The sequence below is a fragment of the Syngnathoides biaculeatus genome, chromosome 7 (genome assembly GCF_019802595.1).
Source record: "Syngnathoides biaculeatus isolate LvHL_M chromosome 7, ASM1980259v1, whole genome shotgun sequence".
In the NCBI taxonomy this organism is placed as follows: Eukaryota; Metazoa; Chordata; class Actinopteri; order Syngnathiformes; family Syngnathidae; genus Syngnathoides; species Syngnathoides biaculeatus.
The window spans coordinates 3,252,557-3,278,726 of NC_084646.1; the positions used below are offsets into that span (position 1 = coordinate 3,252,557).

At 43.1% G+C, this 26,170-nt stretch overlaps 1 protein-coding gene and 1 long non-coding RNA gene across 2 annotated transcripts; one reads left to right on the plus strand and one right to left on the minus strand.

The window, feature by feature from the left end:
- Positions 1–306: 306 nt before the first annotated feature.
- On the plus strand, positions 307–10,957 carry LOC133503457 (mitochondrial coenzyme A transporter SLC25A42-like). The gene is made up of 8 exons (XM_061825132.1): positions 307–703; positions 978–1,147; positions 7,188–7,299; positions 7,514–7,539; positions 8,847–9,013; positions 9,090–9,206; positions 9,401–9,552; positions 10,156–10,957. Exons 2-8 carry the CDS (start codon positions 1,061–1,063, stop codon positions 10,479–10,481), a joined length of 987 nt encoding a protein of 328 aa, XP_061681116.1. The 5' UTR covers positions 307–703; positions 978–1,060; the 3' UTR covers positions 10,482–10,957.
- Positions 10,958–11,553: 596 nt separating this feature from the next.
- LOC133503458 (uncharacterized) lies at positions 11,554–25,863 on the minus strand. Its single transcript, XR_009795742.1, has 3 exons — positions 25,797–25,863; positions 21,849–21,913; positions 11,554–14,239 (listed from the first exon to the last, which is right to left on the minus strand). It is a non-coding gene; the product is annotated as an uncharacterized LOC133503458 (long non-coding RNA).
- Positions 25,864–26,170: the final 307 nt, after the last annotated feature.

The window sequence follows — 26,170 nt, forward strand, 5'->3', positions numbered from 1 at the left end:
TATGCTCATGATTAGGCAAAATGTTAATATTTATAATTGAATTTCTTTCGTATTCTGCCCAATTGCCACTTAATTCTGCAAATTATCAAATTAACAATCTGGAGTGTTTCCACGTTTTCAGCTTCCCATGGATATTAACCAAAAACATTCTGGCAAAATTTACAAATATTCCACACTTCTTCAACCCTATAATACGAATGGTGTGAATGTTACACGTGTGAAATTATGAACGTGATTATTTTCATATGCACAATTAAGGCAAAGCTCATATTTACCCTTTTCCCCCTATTCAAAATTATGCGGAAACGTCGGGACGCGAATGCGGGAGTACTTGGCAACCCGAGCTCGTGGAAAATATCGCGAGACTTCCTCACGCAACTCTCTTTTTTTCGCTTGTGGGCTTTGTAGTCCAAAACAGGGCAGCGTCGTCCCACTTTCTTGAGAGCGCAGATTGTCAGTCAAACCCACGAGCAGGAGCAGCAGCAGCTCAACGCAGATTCTTTTCCTTTAAATAGGACACTGTGTAGTTTAGCACCTGTTTGTCACAGTCTTTTCCCAGAGGACACTAAAGGGAAGGGGAGGGGGGGGGGGGACAACAACAACCCCACGAAAAGGGTTCGGCTTGAGTTGCGCGTGGAGTGGACCAGCCTGCGGAGAGAAAACAAGACGTCCATGCAGGAATGTTGACGTAATACGGCGAAAGGTAACCCCCCACCCCGAAAAAATATGCAATATATCATTATGTATGGTCAGAAATATGACGTTTAATACGAATTAGTGAGATATAATGGAGGTTTGGATGCTTGGTCCAAATGACACATTTATTGTTTGTCATTGAAAGGGACGTGCTGGCTCCTTGTTTACGTGCAGTGTTGTTTGTTTACTGGTCGTAAAGATAAATAAAGCTAAAGGAGGGCGGGGGGGGGGGGCGACAAAGCTGTGCTGTAGGATGTCCTTACGCAGTGTCGGTTTTGCAGAGATCTTTCTGCACTGGTTGTGAGTCTGAATCCTGGTTGATGGTCACGACCACCACCAGCAGCAGCAGCAGCGAGGGGCGCTCATGGCCCACCGCGTGCACGACCACCAAAGTCGCCTGCCAGTGGCCCAGGCCGCCGTTCTGAGCCTGCCTCCGTCCAGCCAAGCAAAGGTGGGACTCCTTTCAAATCGCGCTCACGCCTGCGTTGCGTAAGAGTTCTGTAATTCAACGGATTAGGACTGAAATCCATGCATTCTCGACTGTGTGCACAATGGCGAGCTGTTTGATCATTTTTTAAAAAATATTATTGATATCAGTACTATTGTACACACTGTATCCTACCATTGGCTTTCACTGCTGGACAACATGCAAGAATAATTTAGGCATACTAGTAGGAAAAGTGCATGTTACCAGTCAGGCAAAACAGCAAGAGCTCCACGACTGCTACTATGGAAACCCATTTTAGCGTTTTACGCATTTGTCAAAACTAGTAGAATGACTACGGCACTAGTAGAACAACAACACGTTACTTGCAATGTTTGGTCCACTTTGGCCTTTCTGCATGCTAGGAGGATAATGTTAAAAGTGGGGCAAAACTATGTTACTAGTACTTCATGCATCCATTTTCTTTGCCGCTTATCCTCACGAGGGTCGCGGGGAGTGCCAAAGCCTATCCATGCTTTCAACGGGCAGGAGGCGGGGTACACCCTGAACTGGTTGCCAGCCAATCGCAGGGCACATGGAGAAAAACAGCCGCACTCCCAATCACACCTAGGGGCAATTTAGAGTGTCCCATTATTGCTGCATGTTTTTGGGATGTGGGAGGAAACCGGAGTGCCCGGAGAAAACCCACGCAGGCACGGGAAGAACATGCAAACTCCACACAGGCGGGGCCGGGATCGAACCGTCAGAACTGTGAGGCCGGCGCTTTACCAGCCGATCCACCGTAACATGTTGTAACGGGTTGTAACATGTTGTTAACCCGCTAGAATGCAAGTGTCGCGCTACCACAGGTGTCAAACTCAAGGCCCGGGGGGCCAGATCAGGCCCGCCACATGATTTTGTGTGACCGGCGAAGGCAAATCAAGTGTCAACTTCTTTGATTCTTCTGAAAATCTGTTCCAAAGTTTCAAATTGTCATATATCCATCCATCCATTTTCTTAGCCAGATATCCTCACAAGGGTTCTCGGGAGTGGTTGAGGCGATCCCAGCTGTCAACGGGCAGGAGGCGGGGTACACCCTGAACTGGTTGCCAGCCAATCACAGGGCAGATAGAGACAAACAGCCGCACTCACAATGACACCTAGGGGCAATTTAGAGTGTCCAATTAATGTTGCATGTTTGTGGGATGGGGGAGGAAACCGGAGTGCCCAGAGAAAATCCACTCAGGCATGGGGGAGAACATGCAAACTCCACACAGCCGGGGTCGGCATTGAACCCGGGACCTCAGCTTTACTAGCTGAGTCACCGTGCCGGACTAGTATCAGTCAGGCAAAAATGTGAGCTACTGCTGAATTTTGCCACAGTAGTAACATGTTGTTATCCCACTAGAATGCAATTGTCGCGCTACCGCAGAGGTGTCAAACTCAAGGCCCGGGGGCCAGATCCGGCCCGCCACACGATTTTATGTGGCCCGCGAAGGCGAACCAACTGTGTCAACTCCCATGATTCTTGTTAAAATCTGTACAAAAATTTCAAATTGTCATATCATAAATGACAACATCGAGATATTGCAAGCATTTTCGGGTTCCTAAAGTAGTACTAGTTCATAAATTTCACGTGTAAATGTGACAAGGCGATTAAAGGTTTTGATGGTTTCGGTCAAAACAGCGCTCTGAGGGAAACTGGAACTAGAATGTGAGTTTGACACCCCTGCTCTAGTGAGTACAAAGACTCTACAAGTAGGTACATGGACTTGAAGTTGGATGTCAAGGATATTGAATACATACACAAAGTACTTTCTATGTTGCACACAAGTTGTCAAGTAACTCATCCGCTCCACCCCTCCTGTTATTGTTAATTTGACCAAGCCTTAAAAAGCCGAGGTGTGGAACTTATGACTTTTTTTTATGACAGTAGATCCCACAAAAAGTATTTCTTCTCGCCCGTCATTCAGGTTTAAAAGTAAAACTTCAGCTGAACTCATATTTTTTTTTGTTTGTTTAATAAGTGAAAGAATGAGTTAAATGTCCGTTGCTAGGGGTTTAAAAGTAATCGAACCCGCTCCTCACACTCAGCTCGGTGTTGTTTTTGTGACGCTGCCAGCAAAAACATGCCGCAGTAGGTAGGCTCGCCTCTGCTGGCGAACGTTGCTGTAAATTGCAGGAAGGTACCAGCTGGCCCAAAACTGGGTCACGTTACAGGGCCCGTTCATATTTACGAGCATTTTTTTTTTTTTTTTTTTACTCCCCAGAGGAAATAACACATATTGAATGAATATGTTCCAGTCCATCTGTCGCAGTCATAAAACGTTTAGTAGGTCACGTTTGAAGTATCATTTCAACATTCTTGACTCTCGTGATCATCGAGTAGAAAAGGTTGTCAGGTGTGTAATTAAAATGATATGAAGTAAGATAAGGTGGCGCACTAGTTTAGTAGTCGACATCTCAGTCCAGTTTGTGGGTTTAAATCCCTCCCGATTTGTGTTCTATGGGTCAAATTTGGAGTGGGAGTCGACAGTAAAGAAATCTGTTCCCAAAAAATTGCTCATTTTACGTTGAAGAAGAAAATTATATCAGAAATAAATATGAGGGCAGTTTTTGTTGAGCAAAATAAGGTGATTTTTTCTGGGGTAGTGGTGGAATTAAAAAAAAAGTTGATTCATTGTTCTTTAGTGTACAATCAACAATGATTCAATAAATAGAAAAATGTATGAAAATTAAAGAACTTATTGCCATTGTTTTTGTTTGTTTTAATCTAGGGAAAAATGCTAAAAATCATTTAGCATAATTAAATTTAAGGTGTTGGAATCACAGTTCTGAGGTCCCGGGTTCAATCCCAGCCCCGCCTGTGTGGAGTTTGCATGTTGTCTGCATGGGTTTCCTCCAACATCCCAAAAACATGCAACACTAATTGGACACTCTAAATTGCCCATAGGTGTGATTGTGAGTGCAGCTGTTTGTCTCCATGTGCCCTGCGATTGGCTGGCAACTAGTTTGGGGTGTACCCCCCCTTCCTTGCTTGTTGACAGCTGGGATAGGCTCCAGCACTCCCTGCGACCCTCGTGAGGATAAGCGGCAACGAAAATTGATGGTTGGATTATCCACTGGTGTGAGAGTGTTTAATTTGCTTTATATACCGTAATTCCCGGGCTACAGAGCGCACCTGGTTATAAGCCTCATCCAGTACATTTGTAAAGGAAATACCATTTGGTACATACATAGGCCGCAGTCGTGTAAAAGCCACAAGTGCCCACGTTGAAACAGACATTGAAACACGAGATATTTACAAAGACGGTCCACAGGTAGCGCCGAGATTGCTAATGCTAACACTAGCGCCTCCGCGCTAAGAGGGTCAGGTAAATTTAAAAAAAAAACGAAAAAGAAAAAAAAAATACACTGAGACACAGCAGTAACATGCTAGCGCAGCGCTCACAGGGCCAGACCAGTAAAAGTCACTTCCTCGGCACATGTATTCCACCGAGTGCCCCCTTGTGGCCGTTAGAAAAAATGCACACTTTAGCCGCATCGCTGCTTAAATCGCAGGGTTGAAAGAGTGTGAAAAAAGTCGCGGCTTATAAACCAGAAATTACGGTATGTACGCTGTGATTGGCTAGTGACCAGTCCGCGGTGTATGCCACCTCTATGAAAAATAAAATAAACGGACTCACTATATGAACACGTCCAAAGCAGAAAAACACTTTATGCATTGTGCGCATCCAGCCTAAATTTTATGACCGATGTTGACTTATTGCTGCTTTTGCCATGTTGTACTGAGCAGCCAAGAGAGAAACTTGTCCGACATCAACAAAAAAAGTCAAATAAAAAGCAAACACACTGCTGTTAGCATGGCTTTGCCCCCCCGACCCTGGTGAGGACATTCTTATCGCTCTGAGTGGCTGATTATTGGGCTCGGCTGTCCTTGAGGTGTGGAAATAGGCGCATGTAAATGTGCGGAGAAGCACACAAGCACGCACATGCACACACACACAAATTTAATAACCAAAGTTGCTTGTTTTTCCCCATCACAAACGATAAAAATGAAATGGATTTTGTTAGCCTAATAGCACAGTTGCCGAAGTCCCAAACTGAAAGTTTCCTGAAAACAACAACAACAACATTTAACAAACAAGACAACTCCAGTTGCTGTTTCAACCTTTCCTATGACATTTTTAGCCTGGATATTGTTTTTTTTTTTTTTTTTATTATTAGTAATAATGTAACAATAATTTGAGAACTGTCTAGCAACTAAACTAACAATCTTAAGTTTCATGCAAGTATAAAGTCAAACACTCCGGAATGCAGATATTTTCGAAAAGCCAAATTTGACTATCTGGAATTAACATTGAAGATATCAACAACATAGTCATAACATTATTAATAATTTAAATTTTCCTTCAAGATATCTGTAACGTAATTGTTGAAGTCTTTCTCATGACAGATACTGTGTACGCTTTTCAGCCGCCAATATGTGTGAGTGAAATATGGATATCTGCTACTGCTGGGTAGATGGCTGTAACTCCAGTCGGAGATAATTGTAGTAATTTTGATTACTTATAATTCCAGTTATATATATCTTAATTGTCATTTCAGTGAATGTAAACCTAATTTAGTTGGAGTTACATACATCCACAGTTCAGTTGCAGGTATCCAGAACTCACATCGCGCATACCTGCAACTGCGTGGTAGTTAGGCGTGTCTTGTACAGTATTGAGAAACCACATACAGGTACCCATGAATGGCAAAATTATTATTAATATCCTAAGTGAAACGACGATGTAACTATAATAATAACAACAACAACAACCATTCAGACTCCTATTCACAACTATAGAAAGATGAATTTTGAGTCTTCAATGGAACTGAGATGGTTCTGGAATGTGGGAGGTGAAAACCAAGTTTCCAAGTGCGGGACTCCGCAGAGATGGTCCGGAGTCAAGATTGAAAGCTCAGACGTGAGCGCCACTCATACAACGTGCTCCCCCGAATAAAACCAAATAAAATCCAAAGACACGCAGGTGATGGATTTATTGGATTTATGTCATCAGTTAACCATGTGCGGTGTTTAATAGGGGTATTGAATGTACCGTAATTTCCGGCCTACAATCCTCGACTTTTTGCCACACGCTTTCAACCCTGCGGTTTATGCGGTGATGCGCCGCTAGCGTTAGCGTGGCGCTAGCCTTAGCGCGGCGCTAGAGTTAGTGCAGCGCTTGCCTTAGTGCACCTGGTTATAAGCCTCTGTACACAGAAAGAGTTTAACGCTAACCCCGCGCTAACGCTATCCCTCCGCTACCATTAAACTCTTTCTGTGTACCGAGGTTTATAACCAGGTGCGCTCTATAGGTCGGGAATTACGGTAATCATCTGCTTGGTAAAATTCATTCACGTAGGTATGTCAGTAGGTTGCAGCTTAGTTTCAACCGGTGTCATTCATGAAAGGTTTCCTCCTTGCTGTTAAGGGACTTTTCTGTGCGGTCTTGCCAAAAAGCCAAAGAAAAAAAAAATCATCTCATGATATTGGTTCCAATTTGGAGAGTCTTTGAGGCACAGTTTTGTCATTTGACCACTTTAGGGCTGTTGGCTTTGGAAACTGCACGTGTAAACATGTTTTATCTCCCGGTGATTAACGGACAAGTCACGTTGCCTTGTTTTAGTGATGATAAGCAAGTTCAATGATTACAAAAAATACATTACCACCTGTATAATGTGTCAGAAACACCTATTTCATTTTTTTTTTTTGTAGCTTGAGTTTTTTTTCCATTAATATAGTTTTTTTTCAATTTTGTTAAGACTTTCTATATGACTCAAATAATTTTCATTATTATTTTCTATTGTAGTTATTTTTTAATAACCTAATGTAAGTGTCATTGAGCAGCACATGACAAGATGGAGCTAAAACAATATTTTCATTAGAAAAGAAAAAAAAAAAGAAGTGTGCTTGAAATCACTAGCTCAAGGCCGTAAAGATATCCCAAGTTATCGCGAGTCGGGTTAGAGGTGTAACGTGACAACGTCAACACCAACATGACTCATGCGTCCCATTTAACAGGACCTGAGGCCCACCTGGACGGCGCTGGACTCCCTGCTGTGCGGCGCCTTCGCCGGAGCCGTCGCCAAAACCGTCATCGCGCCGCTGGATCGCACCAAGATCATCTTCCAAGGCGAGCGGGCCGGCACAGCAGCGTTGCCAAGCTAAATATGGATGTTGAAGTTTCAAACAGAAATGATTTATTTGCATCTTGCTTTCTTTTCTCACCGTAGAACGTTAAAGTGTCTGATGTAACTGTTAACTAACCGCTAATCCTCTTAGCGGATGTTTAGCCGACATGGGAGTTTGGCGTTCTAATCGTGTTGTTTTTTTTTTCCATTCCTCAGTGTCCTCAAACAGGTTCTCGGCTAAGGTGAGTTTCACTTGTACGATATCTGCAAAAGCCTGCACTCTTTTATAGCCATTATTTTACTTTGACACACAGCAACTAATCATGATGAGCATTGGAAAATATGACATATATGGAAACTGTATATAGTGTATAAAAATATATGGGTATGACAAAAATAATTGAATAGAATATTGGATATCGCCCAACTTGTGGGCCTCAAAAGAGCGTCTTCTATTTTATATGATGATTGTACACTGGCTTGTATGCTCTGTCGTTGCCTTGACGACCGCCGATGCCTTCCATCAGGCGTGTATAATAATAGTGGACTAGCGATTGCCTAGCTAGCGCTAGTGATGATGCTAATTATTGTGACGCACATGACAAGAACAAAAACATTAACTTTTTTTGGGGTGCGTTTAACATGTTTATTGGTTTGACTAATTTCTGACTAAAAAATAAATTTGTATTTTTGATCATAAAAGTTGAACCTTTGTGCGAAAAAATGTTTTGTTTTTTGTTGATTAAAAGATCTGTAATAATGGTGGACCAGCTAGGACAGTGCTATTGCCTCGCTAGTGCTAGTGATGACGCAAATTTTTATGACGCACATGACAAGAACAAAAACATTAACTTTTTTTGGGAGGAGGGGGGTGTTTAACATGTTTATTGGTTTGACTAATTTCTGACTGAAAAACAAATACATACTATATATATTTTTTATCATAAAAGTCGAATTTTTGTGGGAAAAAAATGTTTGTTTTTTGGGTGATTAAAAGAAAATCGACAAAAATCTGAAAAAAAAAGTGTTTGGAAAAACATTTTTTGGGCTTTGAGGTAAATCAGAAAAGTTCATGGAGGCCATTTTAAACATGAAAAAAAAATCTTTAATCATAAGTAATTTTTTTCTTGCTTGGCTGAAATTAAAATGAACAAACCATCAACTGAAAAGAAAAATTGCAGAAAAAGTCATGTAAAAAGAAAAATACAAAAAATCAGAAGCAATCTTTCATAAAATGATTATTTTTAGGAAAAAATACAGAAAAAGAAAAATGCCCAAATAAATTCATATATAAAAACAATTTAAAATTAAAAAATGATTACATTTGATGAAAAATGTCAAGGAAAGGAACTTTGTTGTTTTCTCATTAGCTTAATAAGATTTGGCTTAATCGCCCCACACCTTTGGGGGGGGTTTGCTGTACTGAGACACACAACTATTGCAGGAACCCTGCAGCAAAATAAATCCAAATTGTTCCTCACGGGTGCTTTTGGAACCATTTAACTATTAGAACGTTGCTCTATGTTTTTTTTCTACTGTGTCCTAATAGGAGGCGTTCAGGGTCATCTACTGCTCGTATATGAAAGATGGCCTTCTCAGTCTATGGAGGGGTAACTCGGCCACCATGGTGAGGGTCATGCCTTACGCCGCCATCCAGTTCTGCTCCCACGAACAGTACAAAAAGGTGCTGGGAGGTCACTACGGCTTCCAGGGAAAGTAAGCACCGCCGGCGGCTGATGTCGTACTATCCCTTTCGTACTTGTCGCCGCAACTCTTCTTCGCTTTGTTTCAGAGATCTTCCGCCGCTTCCGCGATTCTTGGCCGGCTCGTTGGCGGGGACCACCGCTGCCATGCTGACGTACCCGTTGGACATGGTGCGGGCCCGCATGGCAGTCACAGCCAAAGAAATGTAAGCGACCATGCGGATTTTGCCAATCGCGTTGGTCCATAAACGGTGACTCAACGTCCTTGGGACTTTTGGCGATAGTCTGAGCTGAAGCCTATCGACTACAGGCAATAGAGTTCTTCAGAAGTGCATCAATCTTGAGTGAATTCAGAATTTTACAACTTTGGAGCCACTGGACTTTATCCCTGTTTAATCAGGTACAGCAACATCATGCACATCTTTGTGCGCATCTCCCAAGAGGAAGGCTTAAAGACGCTCTACAGAGGCTTTACCCCCACAATTCTTGGCGTCATCCCCTACGCCGGCATCACGTTCTTCACTTATGAGACCCTCAAGAAACTTCACACAGGTACCTTCAGTGTCCTTCACACTTCATTCCAAAAAGCAGGGAACTCGGAGGCGCCAAAGTCTGATTTAACCCAAATCATACAAAATCTGAAGTAGTATTGACCATAAGAAACAATGTAAATCCAAATAATCTGTTCCAGAAATCCCAAAATATGAAGAGGCTACATTTGATAAGAGAGTAACTATTTGTTGGATGTACAGAAAACAATTTGATATAGAGAAATGAACATTAAACATCACTTTTACCTTTACTAAAATCTCTTAATGGTGTATGAAAATGGGCAGAAGTATTTTTTTTTAGAAGGGGAATCTTCGCTTTTTCTACTCTCCTAAGAGTTCTGGAATTCTGTGCTCTCTCATCTTCATGATAAAAATAGAGTCCCCGTAGCGGACCAGCGCATACTTGCAGGTTGGCACCAGATAACAAACCCTGAAAACAACACACTGGCAGTTCATTCCTGCTTATTCAATAATTTTAGGGAGAACAACAGATCCCCCCCGATGTTTTAATGTTTTTGATGGATTTTTCATTATCTGCTCATAGCACAAATCTGTCAAGTGCGCCCCTCTTATCTCCCCACGTTTTATTTTGCTCTGCTTCTAGAAAAGACAAAACGAGCTCAGCCGTACCCCGTGGAGCGCTTGGCCTTCGGCGCGTGCGCGGGGCTGATCGGGCAGTCGGCCTCGTACCCTTTGGACGTGGTGCGCCGGCGCATGCAGACGGCCGGCGTCACCGGCTCCGCCTGCGACACCATCTTGGGAACAATGCGCGCGATCGTGAGCCACGAGGGCATCATGCGTGGACTCTACAAAGGCTTGAGCATGAACTGGCTCAAGGGGCCCGTGGCGGTGGGCATCAGCTTCACCACCTTCGACATTACGCACAGCTTGCTCCTCAAAGTACACCAGATGGGCTTCTCCACCCACTGACTGGCAGAGATGGGATTTATCGCGTTTTGCCAAACAGACGTCAAAGCCACGAACTATCACTTTTATTGACAAAATAACGACGATTAAAAAGCGCTGTGCGTTCTATGTTAGCGGTACCATATGTTCTTTTGAGATTATCTGAACACTCTGCCTCGGTTATCTTGATTGAAAGAGCATTGTTGGATTGGATCCCATTAGTTTGGCTCAGGACACGGCACGTGTATATATACTACAACATTGCAAACAATCATTCCATTCGAAAAGCTTTAACTGTCCACCACTGTGCTTGAACCATTAACTTTCAGACTCACAAAACCAGATCACAATGCCCTCAGCCAGTTGTGAGCAGATCAGTGACACCCCCCGGTACTTTTGTACATGAAATGGGGGCAACATTTATGAGGATTTAGTTTGTTCATCTCTCAACTCTGATTCTAACCTGACTCTGTCATGTAATTTTAGCTGCACCATTGTGATTGTTTCTCAATTCATTAGCGTGTCATTAAGATCAATAATAAAATAAAAATTAAAAAAAGTTGAAAAAGGCTTAAAGCCCAGTGGGGGACAACGGGGGATTCTTCAATGCAATGTACCATAATTCCCGGCCTACAGAGCACACCTGGTTAGAAGCCTCACTGAGTACATTTGTTCAGGAAACACCATTTGGTACATACATACGCCGCAGCCGTGTAAAAGCAGCAAGTGCCCACATTGAAACACGAGATATTTACAAAGAATAATGGTACACAGAAAGCTAATGCTAGTGCTAACGTTAGCACAGTGCTAGCGCTAATACTAACAGGGCCGGTGAAAATAAAACCGGTAAATATCACTGAGACACGCCAGTAACATAGCAGCAACATGCTAGCACAGCGCTAACATGGGCAGTAAAAATAAAACTTACCAGTAGATATCACTGAGATACGGAAGCGTAATACTGCCACACCAAAAAAATTAAAAACAAAACAAAAAAAAAAAGGTCACGTTTCACATAATTATGTGTAACGTTTCACAGAATTATGCGAATCGTTACACATAATTATGTGAAACGTTACACATAGTTATGTGATATTGACACATAATTATTCGGAGGCGGAAAGTTGAACACGAGACCAAACCTCGCTTTATTGCAGACAACGACAGAGTGAACCCGTAATGGCGGGAACTCTCTAACACCGGAAGTGTAACAACAAAACCTCTTACCCTCACTCGAGGTCCCGTGGGTGAATTATGTAGACCACCGCACTCGCAATGTTTTGAAAATGCTGAAAGTTTAGTTCAACATAATCGGGCGTTCGTGGCAACAAGCTAGCGATACATTGGAAAGAAACATTCCTGTCGGCGATCGTGACCATGCGTGACGTCACGTGCTGCTTGTGTGCGTGTGTGCGACGTAAATTCTTCACACCAGTGTGACAGAAAGATTAGAAAGTTTTGTTTTTGTTGATTTGTTTGTTGGGGGCTGAGTTCCCAATGTACACGACAACATTTTGAAGTTCCGAACGTTGAAGTAGAGCAGAAAGGCTGAGAGATAGGGATGGCACGTTAGCCCAGTTGGTAAAGCGTTGGCCTCAGGATTTTGAGGACCCGGTTTGATCCCTGTGGGGAGTTTGCAGGTGACCTCCACAACATGCATCATTGATTGTACACTCCCTAGTTGTGATCCAATTCCTGTTGACGATGGGGGAAAAAGGATGAAGAAGCAAAGGATTATGGGGAATAAGGGATGGGATGGAAGAGAACATAAGGCATGACAAAGAAGGAAAGGATGATGGGGGATGGGTATGGAAGAGAAGGAAAGGATGATTGGGAAATGAAGGATGGAAGAGAAGATATGGAAAGGATGATGGGGGAAAATGGGATGGGAAGGAAGAGAAGGATGGGGAAGGAAAGACTGAAGGATAAGGCATGAAAAAGAAGGAAAGGATGATGGGGGAAAAGGGATGGAAGAAATGAAGGGTGGAAGTCTGAACTAAAATAAAAGGATGGAAAGAATGAAGTGTCAAATGAATGAAAAAAGGAGGCTGACTAAATTGAAGGAAAGGGGTGCAAGCATGGAAGGTAGGTAGGAAGGATGGAGATGAAAAAGGATAGAAGAGAAGATAAGGCATGGAAAAAGAAGGAAAGGATGATGGGAACAAAAAGTGTGAAATGAAGAAAAGAGACAAAAGGGTGCAAGGCAGGAAGAAAGGATGAATGGCAGGAATGGTGCTAAAAAGTTCATCCCAGCAGGTTTAGCATCATTTCCATGAGTTCGGAAGGTTTGCTGTCTCCTAGTCCATTAATAGCCAAAAGACGTCAGGTTCGCTCGAAAACCTTGAGGAGGTGAGACTTGAGCCCAGCATATTTATCTCAGATAGGGGGAGATGTGATGAAACTCACTGCTCTGGCCGCCATTGAGCAACGTGGTAATAACGTCCGGTATCACCAGAGATCCTACGCAAGCGTATTACTACCACCCCCCCCCCCCCAAAAAAATTTAAATAAATAATAATAATTGTGTGTAACGTTTCACATAATTATGTGTAACATTTCACATAATTACGTGACTTTTTTTCTTTTTGGTGTGGCAGTAATACGCTTCCGTACTGAGACATGCCAGTAACACAGCAGCAACACGCTAGCACAGCGCTAACGCAAGCACAGGGCTAACAGGGCTCGGTCCTTGGCACATATATTCCACCGATCACGTTCTTACCTTTTCCGCTCAAGTGCCCTCTTGCGGCCCTTAGAAAAAAATGTAGAAATTATCCGCATCACCCCATAAACCGCGGGGTTGAAAGCCTGTGAAAAAAGTCGCGGCTTGTAGGTCGGAAATTACGGTAAATGTTTGAAATCCTGTATACAATAATGTACTAACCTTCACCGATGTGGTATCCTGAACTTGTGAGCTAACCAAATGAACGTGTGCAAATACTACTCCAAAGTAATGTACAGTATACTAACCTTACCGTAACGAACATAAATCACTGTTACTCTCAAGCACAGATGTCGAACTCAAGGCCCAGGGGCCCGATCCGGCCCGCCACGTGATTTTTATGTGGCCTGTGAAGGCAAATCATGTTTATCAACTTCCATGATTTTTGTTCAAATCTCTGCCAAAATTTCAAATTGTCACCATAAATGATAACAGAGATCTTGCAATCATTTTTGTGTTCCCAAACATCAGCAATAGTCGAAAATCCCATTACCCTTGATTTCTGGTTCCAAAAACTAGTTCATAAATATGTGTAAATATGAGGGGTCAATTAAAAAATTTTGTTTGTTGTTTATGGTTTCACAGTCATAATGGCCCTCTGACAGAAACCATAACTACAATGAGGCCTGTGATAAAAATTAGTTTGACACGCCTGCTCTAAACTATTGAAGTAGTTCAATATTTGAAATGTTGTTTTAACTGATCAAGAAAAAGAAAGGAAATAATTAAAATTTTTCACTTTTCACTCCTAAATCGTTAAATAGCAATCATTAAAAACAACCATTGCGGTGCAGTAACAATAACATGACAATTTTGATCAAGGCTTGTGAGGTTTGTAAGCCGACGTCGTACTCATCAAACAACCCCAGAACCGGAGACATTTTAAAGACCGGAGAGTTGACGGTACCGTCGTGTTGTGGGGCAGGGTCCTACTTGAGACGGTTGAGATGGCACTTTGGAAGTTGGAGCGTACGTTGCCGGGTTTTGTGGGGAGGCGTCAATTGTGCTGTGTTGAGACGTTCGGGCCCCGCCTGGCAGTCAGGGCCACTTCGGGTCATGCCTGGATGGAAAATAAAGAGGAGCTAAATTAAGAAAAATAATCATATACAAATGCACGTGGGTTGCAATCATACTCGGGTGTATGATTTACTATATACTTTGCAGGAGATTTTTTACCAGCATCGGGCTGAAACTCAAGTCCAATTTTGGTCAATTATATATTTTTTCCCCAATGAGGACTATTGGTCATTCCCCATGAGGCGCTTGTATTTTTTATTTTTTATTACAAATTATTGAACAATGTTAAATTTTGAAAATGGTTTGCTTGTCTTTTTTTTTTTCCTGAAAAGTGGTGGTTTGGGAGACTGGAGGATTCTGCCTTTTGGCAGCGAATGAGAAATCTCCATTGTGATGATTGAGAAATTATTGTTGCATTCAAGCACTAGCATAGTGATTATAAGTCCTGTCATAATTTAAAATTTTGAAGAAAAAAAGAAACGTCATCGCTGACCCGTCAAACGCATGCATCGCTTCATTCGGACTTTTTTTTTTTTCACAGTTTAAGGAAGTCCACTTTTGTGCAAATGTAAAGCATCTCCTTTATTTCATACGATAACTGGAATTTTAAAAAGTTGTGAATGTTGTATAAAAGGATAACAACCATGTCTAAAAAATATAACAAAAGCTCTTCTGAAAATTGTGTTTCGGTTAAAATAAATGTGGATCTAGTTCCTTTCAATGGATAAGATGAAAACTACATTTATGAACATATATGCAAATATTGCAAGCAAACAGATTCAATAAACACAATAATTTCGTATTTACCATAATGTATAATTTCCTCTCAAGGTGAGAATGACCATACAAAAAGAAAGCAATAAAGACACCGCAATGTCTCATTTGTCCTCATGATGGCGCCATATTACAAATAATAATACTTATTTTGCAGAGTCTTAAAGTAAAAGGCTACATCTCCACTCTTGGTGCTGAACATTATCGGTTTTTTTTTTTTTTAATCGAATCTTGATCGCAAACGTGTATTTGGAAAAATACTGTGTCGGAAAACTATGATAATAATAATGAAAATAGATGATAATCTCCAGGAGGTGGCATCAGAGAGATAATCCGTTTTGTCGTGGGAGGTTTGAGTCACCTCCTGGCCTGAACTTGACCCCCTCGTCCACTCACGTATCAAAATTCCATTTTGGGACTTTGAAAAAAATAAATCTTTTCAACACCATTAAATAATTTACATCCATATTTTTTAAATAACACATTAACAAGCAAAAATCAATACCCTACGGCACACAAAATGTACACAGCGTGACTGACGATGTGCTAAAATATGTATGAAACACTTGAATACTTAACACTGTAAAAAAATATTTTTGTTGAAGCAATATATTTTTTCTGACTGCAAAAGCTTTGTGATTGGTGGATTTGATCTATCTATCTATCTATCTATCTATCTATCTATCTATCTATCTATCTATCTATCTATCTATCTATCTATCTATCTCTATCTATCTATCTATCTATCTATCTATCTATCTATCTATCTATCTATCTATCTATCTATCATGGATATCCTCCATTAGATTTTGTCCTCTTTTTGCAGATGCCGTCGGAAGGATAGATGGGCGGATGGAGGGAGGAATCCTGCGCTCCATCTCTTTATCCCGCATGCCAATGACCTTGCCTGTGAATTATGGGATGTCCTGCCAACCGACAGGGCGCATGGGCCCCGGTATCGAGACAATACCGCCGGGTAGATGCGAGCGTGGTCGCGGGGCGGGTGATTGAGCAAAAAAGGAACCGCAGGAGGAGGGATGGAAAGATGCTCCTTGAAGGCGCCGTTGCCATGGGTAACCTGGACCGGTGCCAAGAAGAGGCTCCTGACCATTTGCATGTATTCAAATTTGGCATGAATAATTCACTTTCGGGGGGCCTTCGCCCGCGGATGGCGGACAATAGGTGTTCACGCGTGCGCAAAATAGAAGAGAAACGTGACAGCGGGAGAACAAAAAGCAAAGCGAGATGTGATCGGAATGCATGCGGCAAATTTCGCATGGCGGCCTAGCGTCTACATCCGAATGACCTCAACGACAATAGATGCTGCACAAACCGGCAGCTTGGCCTCCAGAATGTCACCAAATCCTCACAACGGTGATGCAGACGTGTTGACCGGCAACCTGTCACACAGAACGACGCTGCCCGACCACCCCCCCCATGCTGTAAAATCTACTTTTGTAGTTTTTCACTTCCAAGAGTGACAAAAAAGTAGGGTTCGAAAAGGACACCAATTCATCCATCCCATCCCATCCATTTTTCTTTGCAGCTCATGGGGAGCGCTGGAGCCTATCCCAGCTGTCAACGGGCCGGAGGCGGGGCACACCCTAACTGGTTGTTAGCCAATCACAGGGTACATAGAGTCAGACAACACCCGCACTTCACAATTACACCTAGGGGCAATTTAGAGCGTCCAATAAATGTTGCATGTTTTTGGGATGTGGGAGGAAGCCAGAGTCCCCGGAGAAAACGCGCGCAGGCACGGGGAGAACATGCAAACTCCACACAGGCGGGGCCGGGATTGAACCCGGGTCCTCAGAACTGTGAGGCCGACGCTTTTACCAATTGACTCACCATGCCGGTTTTATTATTAACTGTGTTCTTTAATTTTTTTTAACTCATTCACTGCCGTTGATGGGTGTTGAATTCAAATATTAATGTTAACATGGCAGACTGATAATGTTAGTCCGAGTTCCAATCGTTTCTCGGCTCTGGATGTGCAACCACAAGCCCGATGCTATTCATTAGCCTGTCTATGGCATTTCCCATACTGTGTTAGCATACAGCTAGCCTAAAGTTATGTAGTTGTGTTAAATGCAAGATGTAATTTTATTTGTTTCATGTCCAGCTCGACACAGGTGGAAGCCTCTTTTTGTCATTCTTTTGTCAAACGCTGCTTGTTGTGCTTATATTTCAAATTTTGCTCACAAGTCAAAGCAAAAAAAATTGGTGGAGGGTGGCTCATATGTCAAGGCACCACCGTATTGTTTCACCGCCTCTCAAGCATGTAAAATTTCCCTAACATTTGAGAAGAAGCTCCAGGTATAACTCAGTCCAGTTTGGGACGTGTTGCACTCTAAAGCCTGCGTAATAAACGTGATTAACGTCCTGGCGAGGGCACCTCGCGACGGCGGTGCTGATGTATTGGATGAGAGTGTAAATATTGAAGTACGCGCGCCAGCGAGTGTCCACACACGTCGTGCGTGCCAACCAGTTCTGGACGGCGGCCAGTCGCAGCCACTTTTGATGGGTGACTCAGGACTGGACCCAGACGGCGTTCATAAATCCATCCGGCGTTAAAACACCTTGAGAGGCATTTTATCCAACATAAACTCTGCTGTAAATGCCTCTCCTGTAAAGCCCCCCTTTATGGGTGGAAAAATATCAAATTGGGGTTTCAAAAGAGAAGCGCAGTGGCTCGACGTATGTTAAGTGCTGCGGGGGACATTCCCGTCTCTTTCCGCGCTATAGCTCAGCCTTGTTAATTTTACAAGATCTGGCGCGTAAGGCCACTTATCGCTTGGCAGCGCTGGGAAAAATCTGCGGGGTCAGTGCATTACTGAGCTGCTTCCATTAGAGGGAGTGTCCACGCCGGCCTGGGCCGCACGCCATCAAACTCACACGCAATGGCGGCGCCGTTCCACGTGACTTTACTCGAGTCTGGCTTAAAGGTCTAGTGTCATCCCTATAAACATTCTGAAATAGATATTGAAATGAAAAATACATATAAGATCGTTCACTTCAATGTCCAGACGAAAAAATAAATATGAGCGGAGAGCGCTTCATCCATGAGCAAAGTTGCGGAAGTCTCATTCGACATCCAAGTGGTCGTCATATTGGTTGCATTTACTGTCCGTGACGTAACGTCGGACATTCAGACACGGAAGCTCTTTTCGAGGAAGAGAACATCTCACAACCGAGTGAAGTGTCCGGGGCAATATTACCCTATTGTTTCGAGCCATATTTAGATGACATGCGGATCATGCCCAAACCACCTCCCCGCCCTATCCACCTCCGCGCGGCGGTGATACACGCCCAATTCCAGCCACCGCGGCGACGAGCCACCCCGGCCAACAAAGCCGGCGGCAGGCTCGGCCTTGTCAACAAGGCTGGTAGCGATCCACAAGGCCTGCGGAGGCCGTCCTTCAGCGGCTGCTGCATGGAAGCCTTCCGATGCGCACAGACACATTTAGCAACCCTGATTTATGGATTACGCCCTCCCAACTATTGTTTTTTTTTTTTTTTTAGTAGCTGTATCCACACCTAGCTGTCATTTGGAACCCACGAAGCTCCCGTCCTTTGCATCAGTGCAATCCATTTTTCACAACAAACTGGATCTCTTGCAAACTTATGAAGGGTAAATCGAGCCGGCATTTTGGCTAACACGAAGGAACAACGAGCTACCTTCCCGGAGGTAAAACTAATAGAAACAAACGAGTCCACTTGAGGGCGGTCCTGCCGTGTACTTCGCTTCCTGCTTCTCGAAAACAAATCCCTTGAGAGGATTTTCATGGCGGGAGTTACAAAAAGCTATAAACGTCAAAATCATGTTTTGTGGTGGAAAAAAACGCATGGGTCCATGTCGGCTGCCGTTTTTTCATTAATAACATACTAAAAATCATGCATTTCATGACAGTGGCACTTTAAGTTGAGAATTTTAAGACTTGAGAGCTGCCGAGCGCTTTGCGTGTCTGCCTCGCATTTCTGGGGGTTCGGACGTGCTCGCCATTTTTGGCATCTGAACAAGACTTCTTATCGCGTGCGGTGCAGGTTAGAACTTGGCGAAGGGAGTAGCGTGGTAAATATACCGTGAAGGCAAAGACACAATCTGAAATTGGCGGAAACGTGTAAAGTAAAAATTGGTTTTTCCCCGTCAAGGTTACGGAAAGTTGGAACAAGTGTTCATCTTGAATCCTTCTTTTTACCGCCGAAACCAACTCCAGCCAGTGTTTACGGCTCATTGGCGGTTTCTATGAGAACGTGACTCGCAAACAGACGGGGTTGGCCGATTCCTGGCGGTCATTAATAAACATGCGTGTGTGTGTTTCCCGCAAAAAAAAAAAAAAAGAAAAAGAAAAGCGGAGGTGCGGATGGATGGAAGTCCGTGCCTGCGTTTTTGCATGAGAATGGCTCGGGGTCCTGTGAACCTTCTGCTCCCTGTGCACACATTCAATGGCGTCGGCCGCGGTCAGCGTGACAAAGTGGGCCCCGGGTTGTCTGACACACACCCGCCACCCGGCGTCTGCCCCGCCCGCCCGCGTCCTTGGTCAGTCCATTAGCTCGTCTGTGTGTGTGTGTGTGTGTATACACTGCGGCCTGGGCTGAGCCGACATACTTTATGAGGCGTCTGGGGAGCGCGGCCAAGTTCAGGGGAGGCGAGGGGACGGCTGAAATTCACCGAATGTTGCACTCGCCGCAACAACAAGCGTGCGTTGCCTTTGTTGGGATTTTGACTGTCCAATTAAAACCGTCCATTCAATTTTCTATAGCGCTTGTGCTAGCGCTAATGAAGACCGTTGGGGTCACGGGTGAGCTGGCCTAGCCTAGCCTAGCCGAGCTGACTTTGGTTAAGAGGCATGGTTACACCTTGGACTGGTCGCCAGGCAACCACAGGAACATATACTTTAGAGAAACAACTACCGTAATTTCTCAAGTATAATGCGCACCCCCAAAGTTGACCTAAAAAAAAAACGGGAAAACCCTTCTACCAATGTACAATGCACACCACCAATTTGCTGCTATCCATATGCTCAAAATATTAGCAATTATCTGTATTTCTATTTTGCTAGGGTTGTACTTTTTGGTTTGGACTTTTATTGATTTTCAAAAAATCGCCTGTACAACAATCAATACTAATAATAATAATAATCTGATGCAGCGGTAATGTATATCAAGGGACAGGCCACAGGACACGCTTGTCCTGGTCCCTGCAATTGTCAGAGCAGAATCCCTGAACGAAATAAAATAAATCCTCAATGATGTTATAACATTTTATTAATACTGTTGATAACAGATATTAGAGTCTTAAATAAATAAACAAATTAACACTGTTTAACTTCTTTTTTTTTTTTTTACATTAAATATTTGTGCATAAAAGATTTTTGCACAGTGCAGTTTATCCTTGATTTTACACATCCTTGGTCAAGATTTCAAAAGACGCATCTGACTCATCTCCAATCTGAAAAATATCCATCGTAGCTCCTGTTGGTGGATCACAGTCAAACTCATCATTGAGGAATTGGTCCAGTTCTGGTGATCCCATCTTGTGATCCTCCATGGCGTTTGTGAGGAAACCTTTTTTGAATCCTAAGAGTCTTGGTTCCCTTTAATTCTCATTATTGTCAGCGCTTTGAGGGGAAGGTCCACCGCGCTCTTGTCCCCGTTCGGCTACAATCGCTCTTCATAGCGCTCAAAACGAAAGCTCAAAATACGTAGAAATGAGCGTGATGGGCACCTTTTAAAAAGCGAGCATTTCAATTGCGTGCGCTAGCCTTTTTTTTTTTTTTTTAAATGATCGTACTATGTAGTTTCAGCTCATGTTTTGCTTCTGATTTGCTTGCATCATCGGCCGCAGTGGTGAAACATTTCTTTTAAAAGCAGCTGCACAACTAGCCCTTGTAGTCGACATTTTTTCGTCTTTGTTTAAGTTAAAAAAAACTCACGGGCAGTCGTTTTTGATGCTTGGTACCGTAGCCATAAATATGCTATGCTAACGATCGTTAAATGGAAAGCTTCTCCCACCTCAGGAGGTCAGAGTTCAGGTTGGTGGTGCACATTACCGTAATAAATATGTGTAACATGAGACATTGAATATGATATCAAAATGTATATGTATACCTTTTTTACCACTCTATGCACCTGTATACGACTATACAATATGATCGTATTTTTTATTTTTCATCCATACCTAAATATAATGCGCTCTTTTGACTTTTTCAAAATATTTGGGGAAAAAATTGTGCATTATTTTCGAGAAGTTACGGTATTCACGCTTACATTTATGGCGATCGACAATTTAGTCTTCAATGAACCAAATGCATGATTTTGGAACGCGGGAGAAAGTCAGAGGACCCACGAAAGTCTCAAACATCAAAACCCTACACACAAAGCTAGCTACCGACATTCAATTCCAGAGGGATTTGGTTCGATCCTGACCGCAAATGTTCATTTTTATCTGTATGTGGCCCGCAAATGTCAGGCGACCAGTCCAAAGTCAACACACCTGGTACTCCCCATTCTCAGAAAGTCAGCTAGCATAGGCTACATGTGCTTTTTTTTTTGTTTGTTTTGATAAATAAAATTCTATTTTAGTCACGATTTAGATTAAAAACTAAAAAAAAAAATGAATCAATACTATTTTATTTATATACAGTTGTACCAAATCACAACAGGAGTTGCCTAATGGGGTCGAGAACGACACACCTCACTTTTTAAAAGATCAAGTGACCGAACATAAAGCAACGGAGGCCAGGAAAAACCCTTTAGAGAGGAAACCTCAAGCAGTGCCGAGACTCGGTGTGGGGCGGCGCTACGTGAAAAACACGGAACAATAGTTTACAGAAGTGTAAGTCAAAATTCCCCTAAAAAAAAAAAAGACATACCTGCTGCAGTTCATCAAGATCGTGCCAGCTCGTCTATCCGTCAACGTAAGCGTTTTACTTGCATTCTTCCAAGAAGTCACATGAGTTGCGTGTAAAAAAATAAAATAACATATCACACCACAGCAGCATTTAAGGCTTATTTTTTTCTAGATGTTGCATTAATAAAAATGAAATTTACATCAGTTAAATAAAATCGTTGGAAATGTTTCGCATCATAATCTTAATGCTAACATAATCATCTTGAAAATATTCCTGCTGCCTTAATCTCATTCATTTCTTATCTTTTTTTGTGTGTGTGTGTTTTCACCCTGTCACTGCTGTACACTTAGTATACATAAATAAATATTCGAGCAAGGATTAGATAAGGGCTAGATTTGTCGCGGTAAATAAAATGTACGCAGCTTTTGCTTCGCGGCAGCACTTCCACATAAAGGATGGAGCGATTTGTGAGTTTTACAGCTTTGCGCCCTGCCGTAAAAGGCCTTTGTGTTGCTAACTGGCCAGGATGTTAACGACACAAACAAACAGCAGCGGGCCAATTAGATGACAAAGCGCCTTAACCCCCTCTTGCAGTTTCCCCGGGAAGAGTTAATTAACTCTGTCATTGTGCCATTGTTTTCCTTCACTTTGGTGCTTTTATGTTTGTTGGTAGGTAGAAAATAAACAACAAGTAGGGACAAATGGCCCCTCGCAGCTCGCAGCCCTTTTTCATACCGAATGCTTCAATGATCATTAAATTTTTTGATGCCGTGGTCTTCCCTGTCTTGGATACTAGTTTCTGCCTGGGGCTCATTTGGTCAAAAGCAGTTCGTCATCATAGTAGTGGCACTGGAATTCGCCCACAATGGTTGCTTCCAACCCAAAATTGCCAACATCCTGTTCAGTTTCGGGCATCGGTAGTTAAGAGTTGTCCAACTGCTTTCATCTTGATCAGTTAAAATGATTTTGGAGATCACTTTTTTTTTCTAACGAAGGGATGTTAAAATACTATCATAATTCCCAGGCCTGGTTACAAGCCTCACCGAGTACATTTGGAAAGGAAATACTATTCGGTACATACAGTACATACGCCCCAGCTGTGTAAAAGCCGCAAGTGCCCACATTGATACACGAGATATTTACAAAGAAAGACAGTACACAGAAAGTTTAACGCTAGCGCAGAGCTAACGCTAGCACCACGCTAACGCTAACAGGGTTGGTTAAAAATAAAACTTACCGGTATATATCACTGAGACACACCAGTAACAGAGCAGCAACACGCTAGCACAGCGCTAACAGGGCCGGTAAAAGTCACTTTCTCGGCACATTTATTCAATGAGTGTCATTCTTACCTTTTTCACTCGAGTGTTCCTTGTGACCGTTAGCAAAAATTCACAAATTAGCCACATCACCGCATGAACCGCAGGGTTGAAAAGTCGCCGCTTGTAGGCCGAAAATTACGGTACTTCTTTTTTTTAGGTTTAATTCAAATCGGCAACTCGCTTCAACGCTCTTGCTGCCCGACCACAAAGACGTCTCATTGGCACCACAGATTCGGCGTGCCGAATTGAACCGTTCCCTTTTTCCGCATTTTTTCCTAATGGCCGCAGGGGGGCACTCGAGTGGATAAGGTAAGAATGAGACAGGTGTAATATATTTGCAGAGGAAGTGACTTTTACCTGTCCTGCTAGCACTGCGCTAGCGTGTTGCTGCTGTGTTGCTGGCGTGTCTCAAGTGATATTTAGCGGTAAGTATTATTTTAACCGGCCCTGTGCTAATGCTAGTGCCACAGCTGTGTAAAAGCCGCAAGTCCCCACATGGAAACACACAATTTTTACAAAGAAAGACGCTACATAGAAAGAGTTTAACGCTAGCATGGCGCTAACGCTAGCACTAACGCTAACTGGGCCGGTTAAGATAAAACTTACAGGTAAATATCACCGAAACACGCCAGTAACACAGCAGCAACAGGCTAGCACATCGCTAACAGAGCCGGTAAAAGTCACTTCCTCAGCACATATGTACCACCGGTCTCATTCTTACCTTTTCCGTTCGAGTGCACAAATTAGCCGCATCGTGGCATAAACCGCAGGGTTGGAAGCGAGCGAAAAACGTTGCATCTTGTAGGTCGGAAATTATGATAATTTGTAACCAGGCTTTAATGGATGCAAGGATGGGACTAAGGACAGGAACCAAACTAAGGAACCAAAGTTACAAGAATACATAAAAATAAAGGAGAGATGGAAAAAGGCAAGTTAGGAAGCAAAACAGGAGAGTGAGGGAGGGAGGGAAGAATGAAAGAAAGCAGGATAGAAGGAAAAGTTGACTTTTGACCCACCCCGTAATCATTAATATGCTCTGCGTTTGGGGCTGTCTCTAAATATGCTTCTGAAATACTTCTGCCATCCGCCGTTTCCCAGTCCCCGCTTTGAGCGAGGCCGTCATCCTCGACACCGTACGCAAACTTGCCGCGACGTGATCCGTAACTCCATGTTATAGGTGTAACGCTATCATTCCCACCATTTAAAGAGCTTTTCCACCTCCCCGATGACCTCCGCCTCGCCTCGCTGGACACCCAAAATGACCTGATGGCCACTGTACTCAAAGTGTGAGTGTCCATGGGTCATTCCAGTGTTTTCCAGATAGAAAAAAAAAAAAGTGCCCATTGAGTGTGAGGGAATCCAGCATGGCCAGTGAGCATGTATATCAGGCCATCTCACGGCTGGCTGGAGGCACCCCGGGTGGCCCGCCGAGGTCGATACCGCACTGGTGACTGGACACGCAGAATGGGATAATCTCCTACTTTCTTTCGGGCCCACGAAACACACACACACTGGATTGTGCCGGTATGAGCTACAGAGGCTTGCCCGGCTCTCCTTCTAGGTCAGCGCCCTCCGAGGGGAGGCCGAGGCCCGCCGGTCCCACAGAGGAGGCGGACACTTATTGTTCACACTTTGGATGTCCACTAACTGGATTCCGCTTTTTCGCTACTCGGTCCACTGCGCTCGCCTCGGTTTTTGGAGCACTTGGCTTCCATCCGCGTACAGGAGCGTTCAGACTCGTACTCTAAATCTCCATTTGCGACTCGCATTGACAGAAATGAATGATTAACAAATCAGAATTTAATCATTATTATTTGTAGTCATTTGAAATAAAGACGTGCCCTTGTTCTGAGGTCCCGGGTTCAATCCCGGACCCGCCTGTGGAGTTTGCATGTTCTCCCCGTGCCTGCGTGGGTTTTCTCCGGGCACAGTCAGTCAGAGGATCAGAGAGGATAAAGAATAAATGCATTGTTATATTGTTTGTCTATTTGCAACTTTAAGTATTATTACTCCACCAAGATCAATGCTAGTTTTGTCAGCCTGCCAATGGCATTTTACTGTGTGTGTGAGCGTTAAGCTAACAAACATTCACAAGTTTGTGGTTTTCTGAAATAGGCAATGTGGAGCTGTTAGTTTTGTATTTCAACTTGAACTCAGAATGTGATCAGAAAGAATGAAGATAGCACTCGCCCACTTTATTTTTTCAAGTATTCACCCTTTCTTTTGTGACTTTCCCTTCCACAATTAAACAAAATATTTTCACAAATGAAGACCAAAAACAACTCGTATCAGCAAAACACTTGCAAGTCGAACCACATAAAGATAACCTTGTGCAATTAACCACATGCTGTTTCCTACACATTATCTAATCATGTTTAGCAGTATTTACTGGTAACTTTTGTATCTATTTACCGTTATTCCTGGCCTACAGAGCACACCTGGTTACAAACATCACCAAGTACATTTGCAAAGGAAAGACCATGTGGTACATACATACGCAACACCTGTGTAAGAGCCGCAAGTGCCTACATTGAAACACGAGATATTTACAAAGATGGTACACAGAGAGAGTTTCATGCTAGCACTGCACTAACACTAGCGCCGCGCTAACATTAATGCTAACAGGGAGAGTTTAAACAAAACTTACTGGTAAATATCACTGAGATACGCATGTAACACAGCAGCAACATGCTAACAGGCCCAGTAAAAGTGACTTCCTCTGCACTGATTTTGCACCGGTCTCATTCTTACCTTTTCCGCTCGAGTGCCCCCTTGCGGCAGTAAGAAAAGATGCACAAACTAGCCACATCACCGGATAAACCGCAGGGTTGAAAGCGTGTGGGAAAAAAAAAGTTGCGGCTTGTAGGCCGGAAATTCAGCAATTCTTTCTTTTAGGTTTAATTCAACAGCGGCAACTAGCTTCAACACTCTTTGCTGCGCGACCACTAAAACATCTAATTGACACCACAAATTCGGCGCATCGGATTGAACCGTTCCCTTTCCAATCATTCAATTGCCGCT